Here is a 26,914-nt window from a genome sequence, read left to right on the forward strand (position 1 = left end):
TATTTAATTGATTTTATTTTAAAATTAAGTAAATTTAACTGGGAGGAAACCTGCACAAAGTCCATACAGAATCTATCCTTATCTATCCATACAGATCCTCATCTCCTATTAGGAGGTGAGGATTGATCATTAGAACTTAAATGATTATGAATATGTTAAAACTCAAAAACCTTCACTTAATTGTCAGAGTTAGATAACTGGAGATATTCACACAGCCTTTTAAGGAATGTATAAAACAGACTGGGGCTTCAAACCTAATGCTCAAATTTTCAGTTTCTCAAGTGTACCAAATTAGTAGTTTATTCTGGAAACTGAATGAATGAGGATAGGCTGCAATTTTGGGTTTAGCCTAACAATTCCTATTTTGTACTGACTTAAATCAAAATATGAAAGGTCATGATAACTAACTACGACATCCAATTAAACAAGGTTAATCAACCATAAAAGAAGTGAAACTAACAAAAGAATTACAGACGCATCATGTCGACATAATTAGTGAAACATCACCAATTCAGCATTATCAAAACAAATAAGCAATAATGGGTAAAGATCTTCTAAATAACATGGTGGGGGGGGGTTAAAATGGAGAAATGGACAATAGACTTTATTTGTGCCTATGGCAGTACAGAAGTTTCTGAGCAGAAGTGGAGGAATTTTTCAGAGAGAAAACCAGCATTATAAAGCAAAAGGAGAGCTGGTACTTGGAAATTTTGAGAGTTAAATGGCAATGAAGTGAATGAATATTAGAATGAAATGTTTTGGAAAATTTTGGAGAGAAGAGCAAAGCTAATAACAACAAAAAGTTCCAGGTAGATTTCCATTCTGGACAAAGACTAATCAGTAAATACCACATTCCAATAAAGATGTTCAAAAATTCATATTATGCCAGTTAGGACATAAGAGTACACAAGAGATCCAAAATAGAAAGTGATCATTTAGTTTTTAGCATGATAAAATTGAATATCATATTGAAAAGAAAAATAAAGTGTTAAAATTAATCAAAGCTGACTAGCATTCAGAGGTGAACATAGAATCAAATATACAAATATTATTATTTCATATTCTATATTATAACATAATACAGAAAAAGGTGAAAGTCTGAAAATGATAAACCAAGGAGATTCATTAGAAGACAGAAGAAAACAATGATCTGTTCAGTATATATGTGATAAGTTGTTTTGCAAGGACAGAAGAAGAAAGCATTTTAAAAGTTCCTAACACTAACAAGTCAGGTGTGCTCTGAAAAAATAGAGAAAATATGCAAGTAAACAAAGCAGTATGTAAAGCATGTTAAGAATTTAGAAAATACCATGAAAGTGACAAAATGTTATTATGGTTATCAGAAATGAAGAAAAGAATACTATTTAAGGAATAAGAGATGAAACTGAAGATAAAGAGATCCAAGATGTTTGAGGTAATTACTTTGAAAGATTGTTAAATGAAACAAGTGGCAGAAAGGCAGCAGAAAATATTGAAGAGCAATCAGCTAGCAAAAACTGGAAATGTGGGAGAGCAAACCAAGTAAATAATATATAAATAGTAATACTCAAATATAAAGGAATACATTTTATTAAAAAAATAAAAAAAAAATCTGCTAACGCCTTTTCATTCCTGTATATAGGGAGTAGGTGAAGCCATTTAGCCCTATCTAACATTTGGAGACTGAGTGGGCAGTTCAATCTCCACTGGTACCCAATCAGAGACAGCTGGCCCATGGCTATCACTAATTAAGTGGCACGCAGTGAAGAGAATGGCTCAACAAGTGCCGCCATCTCGTGGTTCCTAACCCTAACACAATATATTTAATGTCTGAAACAGTGTGGGTTCTACAGTCAATTTTCTTGAGTTTACAGAACAAAAAACCGAGTTTTAGGGAGAAAAAAACCTGCTTGCCCATGCCAGAGGTTGACTAACTCGGGAACCGGTCGAAAAAAGGCTTAGAAAAATTTCTTCTAGTCGCTGACTAGACTCAAAATCAAGTCTTCCTTTATGTGGCCAAGCGCCATGGTGTGCAAATGCCACATCCATATCACAGGCTCTTTTCATACCTTCTTTTCTGAATTATGCTGTGCAGTGGCTGCACAGCATAATTCAGAAGGCATGATTTATAAAAAAAAAAAAGGGAATAAAATTGAATATAAAAATAAGAGGAATTTACCTACTTGGTGTTCGGTGAGATTCATTCAAGCATATACTTAAGAGACTAGATGGAAGAGAAATTTGAAGAACATATGTGTTCAGACCAAGTATGGATTGTTGGAATCAGATTTTTTTTAAGAGAAATAGCTGAGAAATCACTAAAATATAACAAGAATCTATATTTATGTTTTGTACAATCGCAAGGGCATATGACATGGGATCAAGAAAAAAGCTGTTTGAAACACTACGATTATATGGTGTAAATGGGACCTATAACAAACAGTACATAATCTCTAAATTATACAAGTCAGCAGGTAAAACTGAAGGTAATACAGAAAGATGATGTGATGTAAAATCAAATGCAATGATGTATACCTGGCAATGGTGTATACCATATTCACTATTGTTTATCATCTATAAGGATAATATTATTAAGGAAATGTGTCCTGACAGACTGAAGATGTCAATCTCAGCTCATTACTTTATGCAGATGATGTTACTTCTAAACAAACCTGGTACAGATTCCAGTTTCTGTCCCCCCCTCTCTCTTCTCCATGCAGAGTGAGTGATACTCTTCAAAGCCATAACATACTTAAAAACCCATAACCTCCTTCATTTGAGGGTGCATCAGTTAAAATGATGGTGCTGCAGACCGGCTGCCAATTAGTACATGGGCACAAATCTGCCTGTAATGAGTCAGGAGGCTTCCCAGTCAACTCGTGCATAATCCTGCTGCACGAGACTGGTTTCTCTCCATATGGAAGTCATGTCCAAGAGTCTATCTTCTCTCATTACACGTCCCCACTATATCCTTCTATCTAATCATGATTAAACTTATGAAGACTAATACAAACAATGACAGTAACATTTTGACAAAAATGTATCTCCCTCATAAACCAATCCCCTGAAATAAGTCAAATCACAATCAGATACAACACACAAACCAAGCCAGAATATCTTCACTAAAAAACTCTTTCACACCCACTTTACTTACATACGTGATATTAACAGCTACATCTACTAATGTTTGCCTCCAGTGCAAAAAATAAACACTTCACAATTCTTTTTGCCACAAGAGTGGTACCTGTGCCTACGTGAACTCTGACATAGCCTGCCAGAGAATGGGTAATTTAGAATCCCCTGCTTTTGACCTTCGCTCAAGGTTTCCCTTCCCTGTTTAGTAACATTAATTGTTGCATTTACTGATCTTCACACACACTGATAACTCTCCAGATCTCTTCACATTCCTTTCGATGAAACTTGACCATCTTCAATTCAGATATCTGAAGAGTAAGATTATATTCCTGGCCAACCTCAACATACCCGATTCCAACTAGCTCCCTATTCCGATACCACTAATCAAGACGGACAAGATCCAGAAGTTTTTGCTATAAATAATGAACTAACACAAATCCTGAAATCAGTCAAGAACAACCTTGTCATGTTCAATGTCACCAAAACAGCTCACCTACCCTTAATAATACACAAATCACAAGACAAGACCAGATCTCCTTTTCTTGACTAATGTTTATCTCCAGTCTCTCCTGGCATAATCACATTACAGCGTTAGCCTCCTCAGCATCCAAAAAACCAGGCATTCTCTTTTGTTCAAGGGGCTATTTTACACCCAACAACTCTTAGCAACATACAACTCCCAAATCTACCCATGCTTAGGATACTGCTCACATGTTTAGGGTGGGCAGTATCCTAAGCATGGGGGCAGTATCCTAAGCATGGGTAGGATACTGCTCACATGTTTAGGGTGGTGCACATAAACTTTCCCTTAAAATCCTTGATGTTGTCCAAGATCACTGATGATGTTGTTATTGTCGAGTCCATTGAAGGGCTTCTAGATATGACCGTGGATCTGTAGAACTGCTTTGGCAATCTGTTGAACTTTGATGGAGTAATGCAGCAGCAATTGCTGGACAAGAATAAATATGGACAGGTGTTAGTTCAATTACTGGACAGTTTTTGCATGTTTCATAGCTCCTACTACTATCTGGCTGAATTTTCATGCCATTATAAAATGTTTCATCCTTATTAGTCTGGTGATGATTGTGGTTATTTCTCTATTTTCATTAATTTCACTGATTTCATTCTTCTTCTTCATAGTTTGTTTTACCAATCTTATTTTGGCAACAGAGTTAGCATCAGTTAGTGATAATTTTTGAGGGTGTAATTTTTGAGGTATCTTGCTTCTTTGGCTAGTCTGTCTGCTCTTTCACTGCCTTCAATATTTACATGTGCTGGTATCCATTGCAGTGTGTAGTTCTTATTTTTCAAATGTAAGGTTGTTAGTAGTTCATGAATTTCCTGTGTGAGTTTTGTTTTCCATTTTTTAATGCCTCAAGTGCATATTTTGAGTCGCTAAAGATGGTTATTCCTTCTGTAATGTTTACTACTGGATTTGAGAGCTATTTGTATGACTGTTAATTCACAAGTGAAATTTGAAGCTATTTTGCCAGCCGTGTTTTTGATTTGCATTTCTTCACCTCCAGGTAGAGTTAGAAAAACCTCTGAAACACCCCCCCCCCTTGGTTGAGTACTTCATCAGATGATCCATCAGTGTAAGCAATGACATGGTTTGGATGATTTAAGTGATGTATAGTGTCAAGTCCTTTTCTTTTATTTTCTTGTTGAATCCTTTTTTGAACAAGGTTCAAGGAGATTTAAGTTTATCACTGTGTGTTTTTTGGTAGAATAGTGGAAAAGAATGGCTTTTTGCTTATTTCAATGGATGCATGCCCTAAGTCAATCTGTTTTCAAATTTCTTGATCATACTGTAATGTAGATATCGAAAGTTTATTTTTCACTTGGTCAGACTATAATAAATTTAGTTTAATCCTTTATCCAAGTGTGAGCATACAAAGTTTGCACCTGAAAATATCTTCAGGACTGAGGTAAGGTAGTAACAACACTGGGCAACTCGAAGCAAAGGTGGACCAAGCTAACATCACTCCTATCTCAGCACTGAGATAGGAGTGATGTTAGCTTGGTCCACCTTTTCTTACTACCTTACCTCAGTCCTGAAGATATTTTCTGGCGCAAACTTTTGCTCACACTTGGATAAAGGATTAAACTAAACTTATTGTAATGTAGATGATCTCTTTAGTCTAGATTTTCTTGTCTAGGTATCAGAAGTCCTGAGCGAGATGTGATCCTGTTGGTGGCTCCCTGATTCTGTTAGTGAATTTAACTGTGGAGAGTTTTCTTCTGTCTTCTAGTATGTGAAGCCCACATACTATGATAATTTTTGCTGCTCTTGATTGCATCTATGATAATTTTTGCTGCTCTTGATTGTACTATGTCAAGTTTTTCTTTTGAGATAGTAGAAGCTGGAGCCCAGATTGATGAGGCATATTCTATAGTGGTAGTATGAATGCTGTATATGTAGTTTTGAGTGTCTTCAGTTTTGTACCCCACTTTGTTCCACAAAGCTTTTTGATGATATTAAGCTTTTTAAGAGCTTTATAATAAGAGTTGTAAATCTCAGTTCAGTGTCTACGGTTAGGCCTAAGTATTTTGGAGACACTGTGTTTTCTATATTTTGATTTGAGGGTTGTAATTGTGTCTATTTTTTCTATCAGTGGAGAAGATGCTCAATTTTGTTTTTCTGGGTTTATCTGTTTAAGTTCCTTTGTCTATCTTTCTAAGCTTTTTATTGAATTATTTAGGTTTCAGATTGTTGCTTGTGTGCCAGATTGCTATATCATCTGCATAGTACTGATGATCCCTCTCTTATTTATTCATTTTGGCCTCTATCTCACAGACAGTGATTCCACACTGTTTATTCTGCAGGTACTTCCATGATTACTGCTCCAGTGATTATAAAAGCAGCAGCTGCCCAGCATCCCTTTACTGTGCCAACTGCAAAGACACCAAACCTACTTCTCTTCTTCCTCTTTTGTTCTGGTCATATCTGTCCTCTGGAACAGCCTTCCTCATAAATTATTCCTAAATAACTACAACCTGCATCTCTTAAAAAAAAAATTAATTAATTAAAAAAACTATCAAAACTTCTATCTCAGTCTTCATCTGCACCCCACATAATACCGATGTGCTTATATAGGTCTGTTGATCTCTCATGCATAGGATCAATATAAAAAAGGACAGATCTGCAGGATTTCTAATCTAAACTGATTAAAAAATCTGGTATGAAAATGAGCAATATGTAGATCCTACAGAACAAGCAAAACATTTCAGATATTAGGCACAATTTTTAGTGAAGATGGCAAATTAAATATGAAAAAGAGAAACAGAAATAAGCAAAGATGGTATGGTAAAAAGTCAAATGAATAAATTTATATGGAATAAGAGAGAGAGAAACAAGTCAAAACACTAAGTAGCTGTATGGTGATAGTACTGCTGGAGATCAAAGACCACATCTTAGATTCTGAGAAAAATTAGGGGAGTGAATAGATAGCATTAATGGTAGAAATGTATGAAAAATGAAGATATTAGGAAAAAACTTGGCACTGTTAGCAATGATGGATGTGTTCATAGAGTTAATCTTGCAGACTATGTGGTCAATTTAACAGAATGGGAGAGGAGAAGTAGCAAAAGAAAAAGACTAAGGAGGACAAATATTTAGGTGGAGTGATGAAGTTAGAAAATCACTTAGAAATTAAATTATTAACCTTGACAAGAAATTATATTCATTCTTGTTTAATCCTTTATCCAAGTATAACCAAACAAAGTTTGTGTGTGAAGTATCTTCACAACTAGGCTACTTATATATACAGGCTGATGACTTCAACATCAATTGCATTAGTAATGCAAAGCATACATCCTTTCGATCTGGCAACAATGAAGTCCTGGCAAATAAGACTCATTTGAAGAAAAACTGTCTATAGAAAGTCAGTAGTAATGTAAACTATTCAGACAGCATAATTATATCCTATACATCCCTTTAAGGGTATATATATATATATATATATATGTTACAGTTAAAGTGATAAATCCAGTTATTATTAATAATAAACAGTTAAAGTGAATAATTCCTAGAGGAGTCTGGTAAATGTAATAAAAACATGTTTATAAGTTTTATATATAGGTTTTCATTCTTAATATGAATTATAACAGCTTGAGTTAGGTTAGTTTATAATGAAAAAAGTAAGGAAAGTACTTCTTTTGTACTCAATGAAATCAGAAATCATTATAAACTAACCAAATCTTTATCGGTTGGAAATCATTATAAAGTAACCTAACCTTTATCGGTTAGAAATCATTAAAGAAAAATGTAAGAAAAGTACTTCATTTGCACTCAATGAAATCAGAAATCATTATAAACTAACATAACCAAACCAATAAAGGTTAGGTTAGTTTATAAAGATTTCCAACTGATGAAGGTTAAGTTAGGTTATAATGATTTCTGATTTCATTGAGTGCAAAAGAAATACTTTCCTTACTTTTTTCATTATAAACTAACCTAAGCTGTTATAATTGCTATTGAGAATGAAAACCTATATACAAAACCTATAAACATGTTTTTATTACATTTACCAGACACCTCTAGGAATTATTCACTTTAACCGGTAATTATTAATAATAACCAGATATATCACTTTAACTGTAACATATATATATATATATATATATATATCAGGAATTTAAAAATCATGATAAGTAGTCACTCTACCATAAGAAGTACAGCAAACCCTCGATTAATGCACCCCGATTAGTGCGTTTTTGATTATTGCATCATTTTTTTTTCTATACTCAAATTCGATTAGTGTGCCTATATCTTAAAAATAAATGTTACAGATTTCAAAAATTTTCTATCCATACATTTTCCATGGGTAACTATTTTAAAAAATCACTCACTAAGATGAAAAACATAATTTACTTACCGATTTAAAACATTTTACTAAGTTATTTTTAATGACATACTACTACACTACTTCCATGTACACTATGTATACCAGGGGTTCCCAACCTTTTCGTTTCCTAGAGCACATTCTAAAATACTGATAGGGCAATGGGCACCATCTATTTTTTCAGCAAATTTTTTGAATTCATTTGTTAAATGAATACATACAAAGTTTACGTTATATAAAAATTTAAATATATATGTAAGTTAGTGTGATCTTTGGCATTGCATTTCATTGGCCAGCGCTTCATAATTAGGAGACTATGATGATATTCCAGTTCTTAAACTGGAATGAACAACTTCTAATACGCGTCTACTTTACATTGTATACGTTTAATACTCGTCATATGTCATTAACGCATGCGTCATATAGCATGCCATGAATTGTTGCGTAATTATTTCAAACTATACTGCACATGGTTGAAAAGCGTCAGGCACACACAAATTGGTTGACGGGCGCCATGGTGCCCACGGGCATAGGGTTGGGAACCCCTGATGTATACTATGTTCCAAATTTACTGCAAAAATTTATGTCATCTGCTAATTATATAGCATTTTGCTGATCATATCTCGTGCCTCCTCTGCAATTGTTTTCCTTACTTTTATTTTAAATTATTTTCCTAACCTTTAATCATGAGTAAAAGAATTAGTGAGCAAAAAAGTACAAGTGTGAAAATGATTTGAAAAGTAATCTCATTGGAAGAAAAACTTGAAATAATAAAGAAAAAGGAACAAGGCGAGTCCAGAGCAAAGATAAGACAAGAACACAAAAATGGATGAATCAACTAAAAGAGCAATTTTAAGCAAAGCTGCTGAATACAAAGAGAAAGGTAAGGCTACTTCAAGTTCATCATGCATGCAGACCACTGGAATCAAAGTATTATAATGATTGGAGAGAATTCTTTCTTTCTACATGGATCGAAGATTGTAATTAAAAACGGATCTCGCTAAGCATTGACCTTATTAAATCAAAAGCATTGTCTCTTTATAACCTTGAAAGAATGGGCTATCAATGATGGAAAAGAAAAATTCCACATTAGTACTGGGTGGTTTGAGAAAAAGCCTACATAATGTTCTAATCATAGGCAAAGCTGCAAGTGCAGATAAGCAGGTGGCCACAAATTATTAAGAGATTTTGAAGAAAATTGTGTAAGAAGAAGGCTATTTGTGACCAACAAATATTTAATGTCGATGAAACCGACCTTTTTGGGAAGTGAATGCCTTCCAAGACTTTTCTGGCTAAATCAGAGAAATTTCAGCCTGTTTATAGTCACAAAGTCGAATGAAATTACTGCTAGCATGTGATTTGTTTGGAAGCACATTCTTCTACATTGTGCAAATGATTTTAGAGGCTTTTCAAACGAATCTAAGTTTCAATCTAAATTAAATCTCATTCCGAGAAATTCAGTGATTCCAACCCACTAAATTTAGATGCACAGCAGGAAGATGCTGAAGAATATGAAGAAAATTTAATCACTGACAAGCCCAAAGAGATTTCACAGAAATAAATTAAAAATGTTTTCAATGCAATCGAAGTGGTTAAGCTGCAATGCTTAGAGACTGACCCTGGTGAAGAGAGAACTAGTAAAATTTGCAGAAGAGGCAATAGGACCATACCATCAGTTGTATGAAACAAAAAAGAAACAGAATGCCTGCCAAACTACGTTAGCTCAATTCTTTGTTAAGAAGCAGAATAATAAATTTACATTCTGAATATGTTTTATGGTCTTTCAGCTTGATGGTTTTCCTTTAATTAGGCCCTGAGATATACCATAATTCTTTAATAAAAGAAATCAAGGGTCAAAAAAGAAATTTGAGGAACGAATTATACTTTTTCCCACAGGTTATTATATTTGATTAGCGCATTTTCGATTAATGTGCCTGTTTTAAAGAACGCATTAATCAAGGGATTGCTGTATTTCACTTCCTTGGCAATCCATGTGTGAACCCATTCCATCACTTCTTTATCCTGAAAAAACAAACTAAATCTGAACAAATATTTGATTCCTTGTTTCAAATACTGTGTATCAAATCTTGTAAAGAGGGATAATGCCTTCTACATTTTTACTTTTCAATGAGTTTTTTTAAACATCTAAGTGATCCTATTAATTAATGCTCTCCCCATTTCAAACCATTTCATTTAGCAGTTTTTCAACGTAATTACTCCATACTTCAAGGATATCTTTTTCACCCATTTTTATGTCACCTTTATCATCTCTAGCTCCTTTTACAACACTCGTTCCTCATTTCTGAGCTTCTTCAACGACCTCCAGAATATCTTGCCACCTACTTGATATTTATTTTCAATGTTCTTGCCAAAGTTCCTCCAATGACTTTTGTTTAGCCAGTTTTACACGGTGTTTACTTTCTTACATTTGTCTTCTCTGCATTCTCTAAAAGCACAAGCTGACTTATTTGCCAGGAACTTTTGATATGCTTTCTTCTTTTCTTTCACTGCCTCTAACTTCCTGCGTGCACCATGGAGTTCTGATTTTTCTATCCTTGCAGACAACCTAATCACGTGCCTCTCTGGCTGAATCAATTAGTGTTTTCTTCAGGATTTGCCAGTGAATCTCCAAGGTTTGGTTCCGTTTCTCAAACTCTTTCATTTTTTGTTGAATAATGTTTGTGTATTTTAATCCACAGTTCACATCCGAGAGCTGCTCAACTTTTATTCTCTTTAAAACTTTCTTATATGTTCTTCTTTTCAATATGAAATTCAATTTTATCCGGCTCAAGACTAAATGTGATCACTTCCAAAATTATTTTAAAGTACAAATTAAAGAAGAGACCATGCACATACCACACTGCCTTTCTTCTTGCTTCTGCTCCACATTATGATTCTGATATCTATCAATAACCTTCTTATTCATCTTCATTTGCCCAAATTAACAGATTTTTGTGGTATCTTATCGAATGCTGAAGTTCAAAAATATCATAGTGAAGTCACGTTCTTTATCTGTCTCGACTGTCACTTGATTATAGAAATTACTAAAGCAAGATTTCCCCTTCATGAAACCATGTTGCCTATAACTGAGTGTTATACTCCTACCACTGAATCCTAATTTCTTGGTCAGATCAAAATTTTCAGAAACTTAAGCACCAGACTTGACAGATCTATAATTTGCAAAGTCTTTTTTTTTTGAGACCTCCCTTTAGGTAGCTGCTCTTCTTCCACTTGCACATGTCAAGATATTGTAATATTCTAAGCACCTCATCTACCTCTACTGTTATGTTGGCCCTGTAATACATGTCACTGAATTACCTGAATGATGTTTTTTTCGCAAACTGATAATTTATTCATTCAAAATGTTCTTTTGATACTCAGACTTTCCTACCAACATCATTCTTGAAAGAGCATCAGTGGTTGGTATTGTTCATTGCTTTCAGTATGAACTGGAATGTGAAAACTAAGTAAATTATTTAATTCAGCACGTTACCTATATCTATGACATAACTTTTTTTTTTCTTTTGAAAAAATGACTCAAAACATGAGTGCAAATAATTAACCTTCTATGGATGGTATCATTCATGGTATTACCATGAAGCTTAATATATGTTATATGTACTCACAATGAGTCATTTATTCAGGGGAAAAAAAAAGAAACATGCCATACAGTATAGAAAACTTGTTTCTTTACTAGATTTTCTCATAACAGTTCACACTACAAGTAATATCATTTAACTGCATAAGGAAATTTATTATTTTGATGCTGAAATGGAAAAGTACACATCGTTATTTTGGGAGGGTGGGGGGTTTACAATACAGAACTCCTAAAAGGAATAATATTACCAGAAGAATGAAATTTACTTCCAAATAGCATATGCTAATTAAATTTTGGCTTCCAGAATATCCAGGTGCATTGCAACCAGCATGAATCACATCCAAAGAAAATAATAGTTTAAAAGCACTCTCATTAAGAAAACGAAATTATATATTTTCCTTGGAGAAGTTGGCACACATTCTGGCCACTGAATCAGAAACATTTATGCAGATATACGTAAATGCCACTTACACAGTGCATATATGCAAAATACTTGGTCACATGCATCACCACACATTTTAGACAACTATTTAAGAATGCTGCTAGTCAGTAATTTTCAACTGTATTGATCACAATGGGAAAAACAAAGGATCTTTTGGAGTTCGGTAAAGAATTTATTGTGGGTGCCCAACTACCTGGAGCCACAATTTTGAAAAACGAGCAAAGCTGACTGGTTTTTCAAAAAGGAGAGATATGGAGTTTAAACAAAAGAAAAATAATGCACACTGCTTGTTTCCAAGGTGCAACTGTGGTCTTGAAACAGTCTATTAGATGACGGCAAACAAGATCGCAGTCGTCTGAGAAGGCGCATATGGACAAACAGAACTTCCTGTGCGCAGTAATTGACTTAAGCATTTAATGGTGTTCCCAACCCATATCTCACTGAACTATGTGGAGGGAATTGAAGATTGGTATTGGCAATGGTAACCACTGATTTCTACGAAGAACCAGAAAGTTCGTCTACAATAGTGTCAGGAACACCATGACTGAACACTGGTAGACTGGAAAAAGTAATGTGTCCAATGAGTCACAGTATACCCTGTTCTGTACCAATGGTAGGCAGAATTTGGCTGGAGCCTCATGAAGTAATGAACCCAGTTTGCCTTGTAAACATAACTCGAGGTTATAGAGGTGGTGTCATGGTGTGGTACGGAACAGGTCCCCTGATATTGCTGGAAGATCATGTGTCCTCCAAGGAATATCTGAACATTGTTGCTGATCAAGTCATTCCTACAATATTGACATTTTGATAGAGTCAACATTGTGGGTGATAGTTGTTTCATAGACAACAATGCTATCCATTGTGCAAGAATTCTTCAGCAAGTATGACAGTTACTTCCACTATTTTCCCTGGCCACCATAAAGCTCAGATCTGTACCCCACTGAGAATGTAAGTGACATGTTAGAAAAACAGATCCAGGAGCAAAGTCCTCTTCCATGAATTCTGAGCAAGTTAAAGGACTGTCTGGTGAACACCTGGTATGTTGTACATGCAATCTAACACCTTGTGGAATCTATGCCAAACAGCATATGTGGTGTAATTCTGGCTAAAGGAGGTCCAATACGATATTAACACTCTGAGTCCTATCAATGTAAATATATATTGATTGCACATGAACCCAGAATCCTATCGATGTATATTAATATCGCTAAATTAAAAATTCTGAAAATATTAATATATGCTTGAACTTCATTATTAGACTGTACTGTAGTTAAATTTGAACCTTCAGCTTCATTATCCATGAAGATGGTTGATTTTTATCAATAAAAAAGAGAATTTATATTAGTATACCGTAACGCCTACCCATCGGCTGCATCACATACAATCGCACGTGTTCATGTTTATATTACATCACACCATCATAACTCTGACTATTCCAATCTAAACAATATAAGGGATTCACACCTCTCCTCTTGTGACTTGAGAGATCAGTTTGAATTTCTCTATCATGGACAGACCAGAACCCAGTGGTGCCCAAAGCAGGGGTGTAAGATGGTTCTTGAGTGAATGCAAATTAGAACAAATGCTCGAGGAAATACTCGATAACGAAGGATCTGAATTAGATGATTGGGCAGACAGTGATCCAGAACAAGAGGAAGCAGATTTCCCCACAAATATCAGCTCCGAGTCAAGCGACAGTGACGCAGAACTTAGAACAAAGGATGACCAAAATCGAGACCGTCCAGCGAGTCGTGTTCGCAATTGCACGCGAGGTCAGGCCATTTCAAAAACTGAATGGCCTAATTCAATAATTTACCACTCGACTTTTGTGGCCAATAGTGGATAATTATAGTGATGTACACTCCTACGTAAAATGATATTTTACATAGGAGTGTACATCACTATAATAATTCAGTCAAAATATAGCTTAGATGTTACATAAATAATGAAAATTATAAATAAAATTTGTGTGTTATTATTATGATGAAAATTTTTATGTAGGAGCGTACATCACTATAATAATTCAGTCAAAATATTGCTTAGATGTTACATAAATAATGAAAATTATAAATAAAATTTGTGTTAGTATTATGATGAAAATGTCATTTTACGTAGGAGTGTACATTACTAAAACTACAGTACAGTCTGATAATGAATTTCAAGCATATATTAATATTTTCAGAATTTTTAATTTAGTAATGTAAATATACATCGATGGGATTCTGGGTTCATGCGCAATCGATATATATTTACATCGATAGGACTCAAAGTGTTAATAGTGGATAATTATAGTAATGTACACACTCCTGATTAAAATGATATTTTCATCATAATAATAGCACATAAATTTTATTTATAATTTTCATTATTAATGTAGCATCTAAGCAATATTTTGACTGAATTTGTGGAATTTTGAATTCAACAAATTTTCTACTTATATTTGCTAAAGTAAATATAAGTAGAAAGTAATAAAAAAAATTAACTTTTTATTTTTTCAAAAACCTTGATTTCTGGCACTAAAACCCATACTACATGTATAACTAAAATTTCTGTTCCAATTAATTGTCAAAGATGCTAACTAAAAGACAAAAAACAATTATTTAAGTATTCCATAGAAATGCTGCACAGCAATTTTTTAAATAGAGCTAAAAATAGTCAGAACACAGGGTTCTTTAAGTCCCAGTAGGTCTAGGACTCAAAGTGTTAATAGGTTTTAATTCAGTGGCCAATATGTGTTATTTTAACTCCAGTGTACAGTTTAAAATATAAAAATATATTGCCCCAGTCCAGAATATACTTCAGGTGCAAACTTTATTTGCTTACACTTGGATAAAGGATTAAACCAAGTATATAATTTCTTGGTATCTTTAATTTATAAAACCATATTTTTCTTCCCTGCTTAACTTATGTAAAATAAGGAAACTTGTCAAAAAAAAAAGTAATAAAAGACAAAGTCCACTGCTTTATAAAAATCTATGTTGTCCATCTTATCGGTAATAATAATTAATATGATATTATATGAAATCAAGAGATTCTGTTGTATCAGTTGGCTACAGATATTTAGTATTTGGCATTGATATAAGTATGAAATTATTTAAATTGGCTTATGACAAGCATGTTCATAAATGGTAATTCAGTATTGATGATTTTATAAACAATTCAAAGATGAACTGTTTACCTTAGAACTATCAAGTTTATTCACAACAGAACTCAGTAAAACAGCATTAATGTCCTAAGTGAGACAGTTCATTCCCTCACCCAGTACTTCAACAGGATGGGGGAGGAAGATCAACATGTCTCATATGTTCTCACACTTTAATATTGCTAAAGAAAATCCAATCTGCCACAAATTTCATTTTGAACCATTCCAGTCATTTATAATTTAACAAAAAAAAAAAGTATGCTGCATAATATCTACACATACTGGCCAGTGAAATAGAAACTTTTATTTAATACCATGTTGGAACTCCTTTAGCCTGAATTACAGAACATATGTGATAGGCATAGATTCTACAAGGAGTTGGAATGCATCTACAACATACCAGCTGTTCACAACACAGTCCTTTAACTGTCTTGCGACTCAGATTTGACAAAAGAGGACTCTGCTCCCAGATCTATTGTTCTAACATTTCCCATACATTTTCAATGGAGTTCAGATCCAAGTTTTGTGGTGGCCAGGGAAGACAGTGGACATCGCTATCATGTTCCCTGAACCATTGCTGAACATTTCTTGTGCAATGGACAGTAGAACTGTTCTCCATGAAACAACTGTCACCTACTAGATAAAAAGCATATATGTTTTGCATACATATACTGCATAAGTGATGTTTACATATATCAGCATAAAGGTTTCTAATCAGGGGTATATGTAACCAGCTGCTCCAAGGAAAGTAACTAATTTCTTTTTCTTAATAACGGTGTTTTTAAACTATTAATTTTTTTGGATGTGATTCACACTGGTTGCAGCAACTTGCTTTCCAATGACACCTGGATGTTCTGTAGAAAGCCCAATTTTATTCAGCATATGCTATTGGGAAGTAAATTTCATTCTTCTAGTAATATTCATTTTCTTTAGGAAATGAGATATACAGCCACAGAGGAATATAGCTATAGTATAACTTATTATCAGAAAAAAAGAAAACCAAACAGACATCTATTCTATTGTTTTTAAAGCAGTAATTTTCTTTCTCTTTCTTAAACATTATACGATTTTCAGTACATAAAATTTCATAAAATAAAACATATTTCAAGTATTCTGTGCTAATTATTGAAAATCTTGAAATGAAACCTAATGTATTTACATGTGCTCATTATATTTTTGCTTCAATTTATGCTGGAAATTTCAGGAACTTAACCACAGCATAAACCTGTACTGTATTGAATTCATAGCACCTTAGTGGCTTTAGAAAGCAAACAATAATATCTTCAACCTTCTGGTTCTATCCACTGCTGGACGAAGGTCCCCCCCATGATTTTCCAGATCACTTGGTTTTCTGCTTCTCCCATCCATCTCACTCCTGCAATTTGTTCCATTCATCTCTCCACCTTCTTCTCGGTCTTCCTCTTTGTCTTGCTCCATCCACTGGTCTCCACTCTGTTGTTTTTCTAGTCCATCTCCCATCACTGCATCTGGCAATATGGCCAGCCCATCTCCACTTAGCCTATTTAATGTATTTTACAATATCCATGACACCTGTTTGAGGTCTTATCCAAATATTTGTCTTCCTATCTCTTAATGTTATTTTTAGCATACTTCTTTCCATGCGATGTTGTGTTGTTCTCAGCTTTTTGTTTAGGGCTTCTGTTAAAGTCCATGTTTCTCCTCCATATGTTAGGACAGGAAGTATGCACTGGTTGAAAGCATTCCTTTTTAGACTCATAAGATGTCACTCCCGAATATGTCTCTCATTTTCCCATAAGCCAACCATCCAAGGTGAATTCTTCGTTCAATCTCTTTTCTTTGGCACTCCTCAAAGGATAACAATTGGCCCAAATATACATATGAAGTAACTTGCTCTATTTCATGGTTTTCCACTTTGATAGTTCTATGGTTTATGTATGTATTCATCATTATTTTTGTTTTTTTTCTCTATTTATTTTTAATCCAATTTTTCTGGAGGCCTCATTTAGCTGATTTAGCCTTTCTTCCAGATCTTCAAGATTATCGGCTATCAGGACAATATCATCTGCAAATTTCAGATGATGCATCCTTTCTCCATTTATGTTTATTCCTTTTGTTTCCCAATCGAGGCTTCTAAAGACTTCCTCTAGTGCAGTTGTAAATAATTTGGGAGATATAGTTGCCTTGCCGGATGCCTTTTTGTATTGGGAACTTTTCACTGTTTTTATATAATTTAATTACAGAAGTTGCATTATTGTAAATATGTTTCTCAGTTACCTGGATTTCAAGTGCTTTTAGTGTTGCAGATGTTTTAACTGAATCAAATGCTTTTTCATAGTCTATATAGGCTAGACATAAGGGTTTATTGTATTCAATTGATTTTTCAATGAGCTGTCTTAATGTGTGAATATGGTCCAAAGTATTGTAATTCTTCCTAAATCCAGCTTGTTCACAAGATTGCATTCCCTCTAGTTTAGATTTTATTCTATTATTTATAATTTTTGTGAAAACTTTATATATGGTGGGGAGTAGACTTATAGGTCTGTTTTTAATTTCTTCCTTATTGCCCTTTTTAAAAATTAATATTAGAAGTGAATTGTTCCAATTTTTCAGATTTTTTCTCTGTTTTAGGCATTTATTGAAGAGTTTACTCTTCAATAAATGACTTCAAATAACTGTTTGATGACAGGGCTTCCTCCCATAATTCCATCTTCTCCTGGGACCTTTCCATTCTTCATTTCCAGCAGTGCCATTTCCACTTCACCTTGTAAGATCTCAGGGGCATCATGTTCTTCCTCACTCGAGTAATCCATAGATGATTCTTGGATGTCCCAGTCTTTGTCTTCATAGAGTTCAGTATAAAATTCCTGAATTCTTTTGATTATTGCATCTCTATTTTTTTATCAGTTCACCATTTTTCCTCTTATAGCAGCTATTTCCTTTTTTCCAAATGATAATGTTCGTCTTAGGACCTTCATATTACTATTGTTTCTTTTAATTTTTTCCTAGTATTATACGATCTAAGTTCATGTTTCATCCTTTTACGTATAGCTTTACAAATTTCCGTATATTCTATTTTATTGGTGTCATTCAAACACTCTTTTCATATCTCTTCTTTTCTTCATCAGATCTAAGGTTTCCTGTCTTAGTTTTTCCTCTCTTTGGTGCCTTTTTACACCTCTTATTTCTAGTGCACAATTCAAGATAGATTTTGTTAATATTTCATTAGCATCATCGATGGTAGTAGCTGTGTTAAACTTTTTTAGTTCATTTTTGAATGATTCTCTATAACAGCTTTTATTGTGGTAGAGGTGTTGTAGATTCACTAAATTGGACTTTTTTCTTATGAGCTTATTCCGTTCCCATTTTTTGTGGATCCATACTTTTGCCCTTACTAGTCTGTGGTCACTTCCTGTGTTAAATCTATTAAGTACTGCAGTATTATTTATTATATATCTTCTGTTGGAGAGGATAAAGTCTATTTCATTGTAAGTTTGTCCATTTGGGCTTCTCCAAGTCCATTTTCAGTTGATTTTCTTCTTGAAAAAGATGTTCATAATAAAGAGGTTATTTTCTTCTGCAAATTCAAGAAGTCTTTCTCCTCTTTCATTCCTCTGTCTAAATCCAAATTTACCGATGGAGCATATATATATTGTTCAGAAACAACATGGAACATATATTGTTCAGAAACAACAATATATGTTCTTATAAACAATTCAAAGTGTATTTTTAAAATTCAAGTTTGATAACAATATGATATACAAGGCAATTTATTGCAATAATACTTGATATTTGCAAAATTTATATTTAGCTTTATGTTATAAAAAAAGCATTCATAGGTAATTTTCAGGTCAAATCTTTATTTGCTCTTGTTATGAAAGGAAAGGAGGATTGGATGAAATTCATAATGGAAAATCTCTGCTCTAAAAAATGAAAATGGCTCGTCAATCTAAAAATGATAAAGATTTAATTCTGCATTTTTCAACTTCGAAATTATAACATACCACTTTTTTTTGCTGCTCTTCTTGCAACTGTTGTCCATCTTGTGTAAGTTTTGCATCTATTTCATCTCCACCTTCACATATATTTTTTCCTTTACAAAAATCATACATGTGAGCAAGTCGCTTTCTTGGCTGGCCTTTTGACTTTGAAATAATTTCTTTAATCTTTGGATTAGTCTACAAAAAAAAAAAAAAAAAAAAAAAAGAAGAACTATATAATTCCATTTCAATAATTTGCATTATTCATTTCAATAGAAAAATATAAAAAAAATTAAAATTTCAATTAATTCACATAATAACCATAAAAAAATTAAAACTTATTAAAACAAGATAAGTCAACCAAGTGCATTTTAATACATAAAAACATTTAAGCATTTTAATAATTTAGCAATATCTTATTTACTACAGCTGTAGTAATACTGAATCATTACAAGTGCAGAAACAAGAACAAAAAACTATTAAGAAAAATTTATCTTATGAACAACTTATGTTACACTGTTATTAGTTCTCTGGATACTTATTATTATTATGTGACATCTTCAGGGAGTCCAAAGACTCATTGAGGAAGGGCACCTACTCTACAACTCTATCTCCACCAAATACAACAATGCCTTCTACCACCCACCACCACCCACTAGCATTTCCACAGACAATCATAAACATCCATGTCCACGGCAGGATTTGAACCTGCAGCCATTTGGCTGGAGAGTGGATACACTAACCACTCGGCCAAAAAGAGAAGGAAGTCAGATGATTTACAAGTATTAAAGCTAGTGCAGAAGATTGCTTCAAACAAGCAGTGGAACTGGAGAGATATCAACATAGATGCTGAAAAAATGTGCATAAGACTAATGCCCTGCAGCACTAGGATCATTCATGTTAAAATAACCTTCAGTTAAAATCTTCAAATCAGATGCTGCTGAAAGTATTCATTCTGTATACTTTCAGCATCTGATTGATTTCAAATTCACTTTCGGTTCTACCTGTAATCCATTCTGTAACATCTGTTTGTGAAATTTCAACATCTGGATTTATATTTTTAACCAAATTATGCGCGTTTTGACAGTGGCATAGCTAGAGCGTTTGCCGCCCAGGGCGGTCCCTGAGTTTTCTGCCCCTTTCAACACACACAAATACTACAAAAAGTTCGAACGACGTATAGGGAAATAAATTAAAACACTTATGTTTATTTTTGAAGTAAAACTTTAACTTCATTCTAAAATGTTATTTTTCTTGCTTTTCTGTTAGCATAATCGTCGTGACAATGGCGAAGTCTATTTCATAGTAATGTAGGTAATTCTTCATCATCGTCATCATCATACGTATCAAGGATTTAGGCCTAGTATGGCCTGTTCCAGCCTTAGAAGTCATCGTTGAATCGTTTAAGAGGACGTCCTGGTTTTCTTTTTCCTAATGGCTTGTACTTTAAGGCTTGTTTTGGTAATCTTTCTGTTTTCATTCTTTGAACATGTTCCATCCATCTATGTTTATATTTTTTAATTTTTTCAATTACTGGTTCTTGGTTTAATTCTTTCATAATATCTTCGTTTCTTTTGTGATCAAATAGAGTATACTTTACAGTTTTTCTCATAAACTTCATTTCTGCTGTTGTTAATCTTTGTCTTTTTGTTTTATTGTCCAGATTTCGCTTCCATACATTAAGACCGGTAGGGCTAATGTATTGTATACTTTTAGCCTGGTTTGTTTTTGAACTAGGTTTGGTTTAAATATAGAGTTAATTACTCCTGTTATTTTTAAATATTTTGCAATTTTTATGTTTATATTTTTTTCATAAGTGATCATACATCCTAGGTAGTTAAATGAATTCACCTGTTCTAAGATCTTGTTATCTAGTACTATTTTAGTTCTTGCTGGATCTTGTCCTTTAAAGGCCATAGTTTTTGATTTTTCCGTTGATATTATCATACCATAATCTGGATATCTCATTTAGATTTAAAATAGCTTTCTGTAAGTTATCTTCAGAATTTGTAATTATTATTTGGTCGTCTGCAAAGAGGAGAGTGTTTAAGTTAACTGTAGGTGAAAGTTTAATTCCTTGATGTAAATTTTTACTCCATTTTATTATTATTTCATTTAAGTAGATATTAAAAAGAGTTGCTGAGAGGGGACATCCCTGTCGGACCCCTTGGTTTATCTCTCTTGTATATGATAGCTCATGATTTAATCTTATTTGTATTTGATTATTTTCGTATATACTTGTGACAGCTTTTAGGATATTATTTGGTATTTGTCTTTCTTTTAATATGTTAAATAATATGTTTCTTTTAACTTTGTCAAATGCTTTTTCAAAGTCAATAAATGCAATATTCTCTCAGGGGACCCTGTAACCCCTAGAGAGCGCGTCCCCTGGGTGGCGGATAGGGGAGCCCACCATGTGTGCGTGTGTACATGCGCGCGCGCGCGTGTGTGTGTGTGTGTGTGTGTGTGTGTGTGTGTGTGTGTGTGTGTGTGTGTGTGTGTGTGTATATATATATATGGTGGGGTAGTCCGAATATACTGAATAAGGACTCATGGACCAACAGGGCCATAAGGGGCAATCATCTTGATTGTAAGGGAAGCAGCACTCCCATGGACCCCTAGCTGGATCTACCCTCTCCTTCTTCTACTTTGAGGAAGACCCACTTACTTTAATCTTTCCTATAAGGCCTTATCAGCCAACTCTTCTTACTTTATGACCCTTGTGCTATTAGAGTACTCGAGGGCCATGGGGTCTTTTCATTTCTGGCCTTACAACTATGTCCTCTCTATAAACCTTACTATATTTCTTCTATAATCTACCCTTTCCCCTTCAATATACCCTATTCCTCCTATGGGTTTAAATGCGGAAGAAGGCGAGTTCAGAAGCCTTAAGGTAGCAGCCCTACCACTGAACTATTCCATCGTCAGGCTAGTCCCCTGACATGGAGAACATAACCATACTTGTAGGTAATTCTTAATCTGTTTTATTTAGAAAAACTCCTCTCACAACTAGCAACACTTACAGCAATTGTGAAGAAATTTTGCAGTAGTATTACAATATTTGGAACTGGATTCTCGAGACTGTATTTTAGAATTAACTGCAAAAGTTCAAAAGGATTCAAAGTGCCATCTGGGGCGGACCACCCCCACCGCACCCCCCCTAGCTGCTCCACTGCGTTTCGAATTTCCTCTTTTTTTGTATCACCTTAGTTATACTGTACTGTAGTAATAATAAAATAAATAATAATAGTTTTAACTATTATTTTAATAATAATTATTAAATAAAAATAATAGAACACAAAATAATAAATAATACGTAATAAATAAAACTTTTTTTTCTTTCAAACCGCAGTTTGGATTACTGGAGGGTTCGGACTAAAGAGGTTTGTATTAGCGAGATACCACTGTAATATATTACCACAAGTTGCCTCAGTCCTGAAGATACTTCAGGTGCAAACTTTGTTTGCTTACACTTGGATAAAGGATTAAACTAAATTTATTATAGTCTAACAAAGTGGAAAAAACTTTCAATATCTTTCTCTAAATCCAGACTAATTTAATAATAAGGTAAGACAACTTTTGGCAACTCATATAGGTAAATATGACTTCTCCATTCCTTCCAGCTTAGTATCACCACCTCTGGGTCTGGCTCCCACTGACGAGACCTCAATAAAGGTAAAAAAAAAACGGTCTGGGTAGTGGCCCTTCCCTTAATGCATAACATTATACATGTCCGCAAGATGTGCTTTGCATTATGGGAGATGAGAGCTTGGTCCACTTTCACCACAAGTTGCCTCAGTCCTAAAGATACTTCAGGTGCAAACTTTGTTTGCTTACACTTGGATAAAGGATTAAACTAAATTTAGTATAATGTTCCATTCACCTGATATAATTGTAGTGTTTTGAAAAGTTTTTCTCTGGGCATCTTGTCGTATGCCTTTTCCAGATCTACAAAACTTCAGTACAGATCCTTGTCATATTTCCACATTTTTGCAATTATTTCAATTAAAGTGAAAATCTGATCTTGACAACCTCTATTTGCCTGAACCCAGCTTGTTCTTCTCCAAGTTTCTCCTCCACAATCTTTCTCAACCTCTTTTCTAGTAAGCTTGCATAAATCTTACCTGGAACACTTAGTAGAAAAATTCCTCTATAATTCTCGCATTCAGTTTTTTTATTCTCTTTTTTCATAGATCGGTACTATGAGAGCTCTACTTCAATCATTGGGAATTTGACTTTCTGTCCAGGCACTATGAATTATGCAGTGTAGCCACTGCAAAACTTTTATACCTCCATATTTATGCATTGCTTTAGATTTATGAAGAGAAATGATTTATGCATGCATGCAAAAATGAAAATATCACAAAAAATGGTAGATGAATTCAAAATAAAATTATTGAGCTTCACAGATTCATCATAAATGCTAGAAAACAAGACAATTTTGAACTTTCACAGATAGTTAATATAGATAAAGCACCTCTGATTTTTGATGTGCCCTTGAACAAGACTTGACTCCAAAGGTAAAAGAAATATTGTTAAAACTTCTGGTCATGAAAAAACCCACTATACTCTTGTTTTGTCATGCTGTGTGGATGGAACAAAATGGCCACCTTTGTGTAATAGATATGGTATGAAAATCAGCATTAAAAAGGCAAAGACAATGTAAATAGGCAGAAACATTGAAAATATCAATTGCAATATGAATGGAGAACTTATAGAACAAGTAAAATATTTCAGCTACTTCTTAGGAACGATTTTTAGTGAAGATGGTAAGTTAAATATGGAAATGGTCAACAGAATCAACAAAGCTGGTATGGTAGGAAGTCAATTGAATAAATTCATATGGAATAAAAGAGAAATTAGTCGGAAGAACACTAAATTAGCTGTATACAAGACAGTGTTCAAACCAGTTTTAACTTATGGATCTGAGAGCTGGGTCAGAAGTAAAACACTTGACCAAAGACTAGAGACCGCAGATATGAGAGTCCTGAGAAAGATTATAGGCATGAACAGATGGCAATATCATATTAAAAAAGAGGATATTAGGAAAGAACTTGATATTGTCAGCATCCAGGAATGCATTAGCAGAGCTAATCTCAGGTAGTATGGTCACTTAAGCAGAATGGGAGAGGAAAGTATAGCAAAACAAGTGTTCTCTGCCAGGTTGGCAGGAAAAAGACCCAGAGGAAGACCAGAATATAGGTGGATTGATACAGTAAAAATTGCTTTAGAAGACAGAAATATAAGACCCGACAAGAAGGAAAATGGTAGATAGGAAGTTAGTAATGATGTAAATTTTTCATGTAGTATTATCATATTCTGTACACTCTTGAGGGTATATATCAGGAATTTGATGATGATTCAAGTTGAATGTTTTGCTTCCCAAAACATCCAACTTGAAAAATGTGATGCATCCAATACAATGATCCGTCTCATAAAGTGAAAAATATGGTAGTAAGATCACCTGTTTTTATCTTCTTTGTCTCAGTAATGCATATTATGTCCACATGGCACTTTTCCAGTTCTTCTGCAAGTTCGATTTCCTTTCCATTAATACTCCTTATATGTGGTTCCTATCTTCAGTTCTTCTGATATTGGGTTTATTTTTCTTCTTCTTCTAGATGTTGAACTGGAGCATGTTCCAGGAGCTGATTTTTTACTGTTAGCCCTGGTTTCCTGACGAAAACAGCTTGGGCTTTGTTTAACCAATCGATGTCCCCAACCAGCATGAAATCTCTTCATGTTGTACCATCATACACATTTGTGGTTTAAGCCAATAGAGTACAATTTGGTTGGCTAAGTCCCAAATTGACAGCCCATCCTCATAAGTTCAGTACCCAATAGATACCTACTAATGGGGTGCACCACATGAAGGTGAGGATTGGACATCTTGTCAGAAGCTCCAGTCGGCTCTTCACATTTCTGAAAGGAGATGTGGAGGTTTTCTTCCAGTTATCTGGCTTTGACGCTTAATTGATCCCTTCCCCTTGTATATTATACTTTAGTCCTGGATGAAATTTGTTCTACTAAAAATATAATGCATTTTATAATACTCTTTCAATACTCAGAAAACAATCATTTCTTAACTTTCGTGTAATTTCTTATGTTCCTCCACTCCAGTGGTAAAAACCAGTAAAGATAAACAGTACTCTCTGAAATGTGATAAATGAGTCACATTTTAATGTTAAGTGGAAAGTAGTGCACTCTGAAATTAAGAGGTGTGTACAGCCATGTACTGTAATGACTGAACTGTGTTCCAGAAGTAGATGAAATTCAGAATATGAGGTGACTGACATCCTGCTAATGCTGCAAAATCTACAGAGTGCATTACTGCTGTGATTGGAGATTAATAACTAGTACAGACAAAAAAATAGTTATAACATAAGACCTTCATGATCACACATTCTACTGTACACATATTTAATTTTGGTTTCTATTAGGAAACTGAGGTGGATCCAGAAATTACAGACTAAAGCAATGCTAAAACTCTGGAATGTTAGCTATGAGAGAGAGAGAGAGAGGCTAAATCTGCTAAATTGCAGGGCATAGCAGATTTACAAAAAAATGTGACGCATTTAAGTTAGTGAGATTGTATATGTGATACATTTAAGTTAGTGAGATTTTACAAAATTGATACAGACAAGATTATACAAAGCATGGAGGGTGAGTAAGGAAAATGGAAAGTAGGGAAGTTGCACAAGCATATAGTGTAAAAAGGAGTGAAGAACAGATTTTTACATGAAAAGCTTGGAGCATACTGTAAATGCTATATGAATGTAAGGTTCAACATAACAGATATCCTTGATGAGAGAACTATCACAATGAGTATGTTGATTTGTGGAGCTGGTCTAGTGTGATCTGTGGAGGTACTAATAGCAGATTAAGGAAAATTGATCTGTTCAACATTTTCTAATCTCGTCTCCCCCTTTTTTGTGTTAGGCTCAAAGTCCTGTCACAGTCAAGAACTTGGCTTCTTAGAAAACTGATGCTACTAATGATAGAGCAGTGAATTCTGTCTACATTGTATACTATGGCCAAATTACAGGTGTTCTTCTGGCCACTTTCCTTTACGAGATGAAAAAACCCAAGTTGTTGAGAAAAAAAAACCATGCTACCTACATATGAGATCAGCTAATTCACATTCAGTTGTGACAACCCGATAAAGGTCCTAGACGAGATTTGAATCAGCGATCTTCCAATCAAAGGCCATAATCTACATTGACTGAGCTATGGAGGCTCTATATATTAATATATTTTGAAATTAGTATAAAATATAAATAACTAAGAAAACAATACTTACTGGGCAAACGAGAAGTTTGGAGCAATAAAAGCAGACACATCTTAAAATTTTGATGCTTTTCACCAAAAAACCTACGTGAAACACTGGCTTAGCAAGCTCAATATGTCCAAAATGACCAGGACATTCTGTCATATTTCCAGCACAAGTCTGACAACGGGAGTGCCTATCAATTACCCCTTGTCGGGGATCCATTAGGCCCCCAAGTTTTGGTCGACCTCCTTCATATATTTCAGGATAACGAATTCCTCCTTCAGTTACTGACATACGACGCTATAAAAAAAAAATATAAATTTAACTGTAAAATGATAGTATGCACATAATAAAATACGTATTTGTATTAAAACTTAAGTTTGCATTTGTATACCATATAAAAAAATGGCAATTTCAAAAAATTAACAATTGGCATCATCAAGTGAAAGTTGTCAACATATATAGGAGAATCAATACTTTCTACATATAAAATTTCAAAATATTTGGCCAAAACTCTGAGATGCTTATCAGGCTCAACCTCCTCT

General features: G+C 34.1%; 1 protein-coding gene across 1 annotated transcript in view; it reads right to left on the minus strand.

Moving 5' to 3' along the window:
- Polr2A (RNA polymerase II subunit RpII215) overlaps nt 1-26,914 on the minus strand; it is a 224,370-nt gene that overhangs the window by 176,284 nt on the left and 21,172 nt on the right. The window contains exons 2-3 of the mRNA XM_090413957.1: nt 26,400-26,669; nt 19,124-19,297 (exon numbers count right to left, since the gene is read on the minus strand). Of these exons, the coding sequence (XP_090270083.1) occupies nt 19,124-19,297; nt 26,400-26,669 (444 nt within the window). The remainder of the gene's footprint in view (nt 1-19,123; nt 19,298-26,399; nt 26,670-26,914) is intronic.

Source organism: Typopeltis vanoorti, chromosome 24 (genome assembly GCF_054136105.1).
Source record: "Typopeltis vanoorti isolate ZY-2024b chromosome 24, IOZ_Tvanoo_1.0, whole genome shotgun sequence".
In the NCBI taxonomy this organism is placed as follows: Eukaryota; Metazoa; Arthropoda; class Arachnida; order Uropygi; family Thelyphonidae; genus Typopeltis; species Typopeltis vanoorti.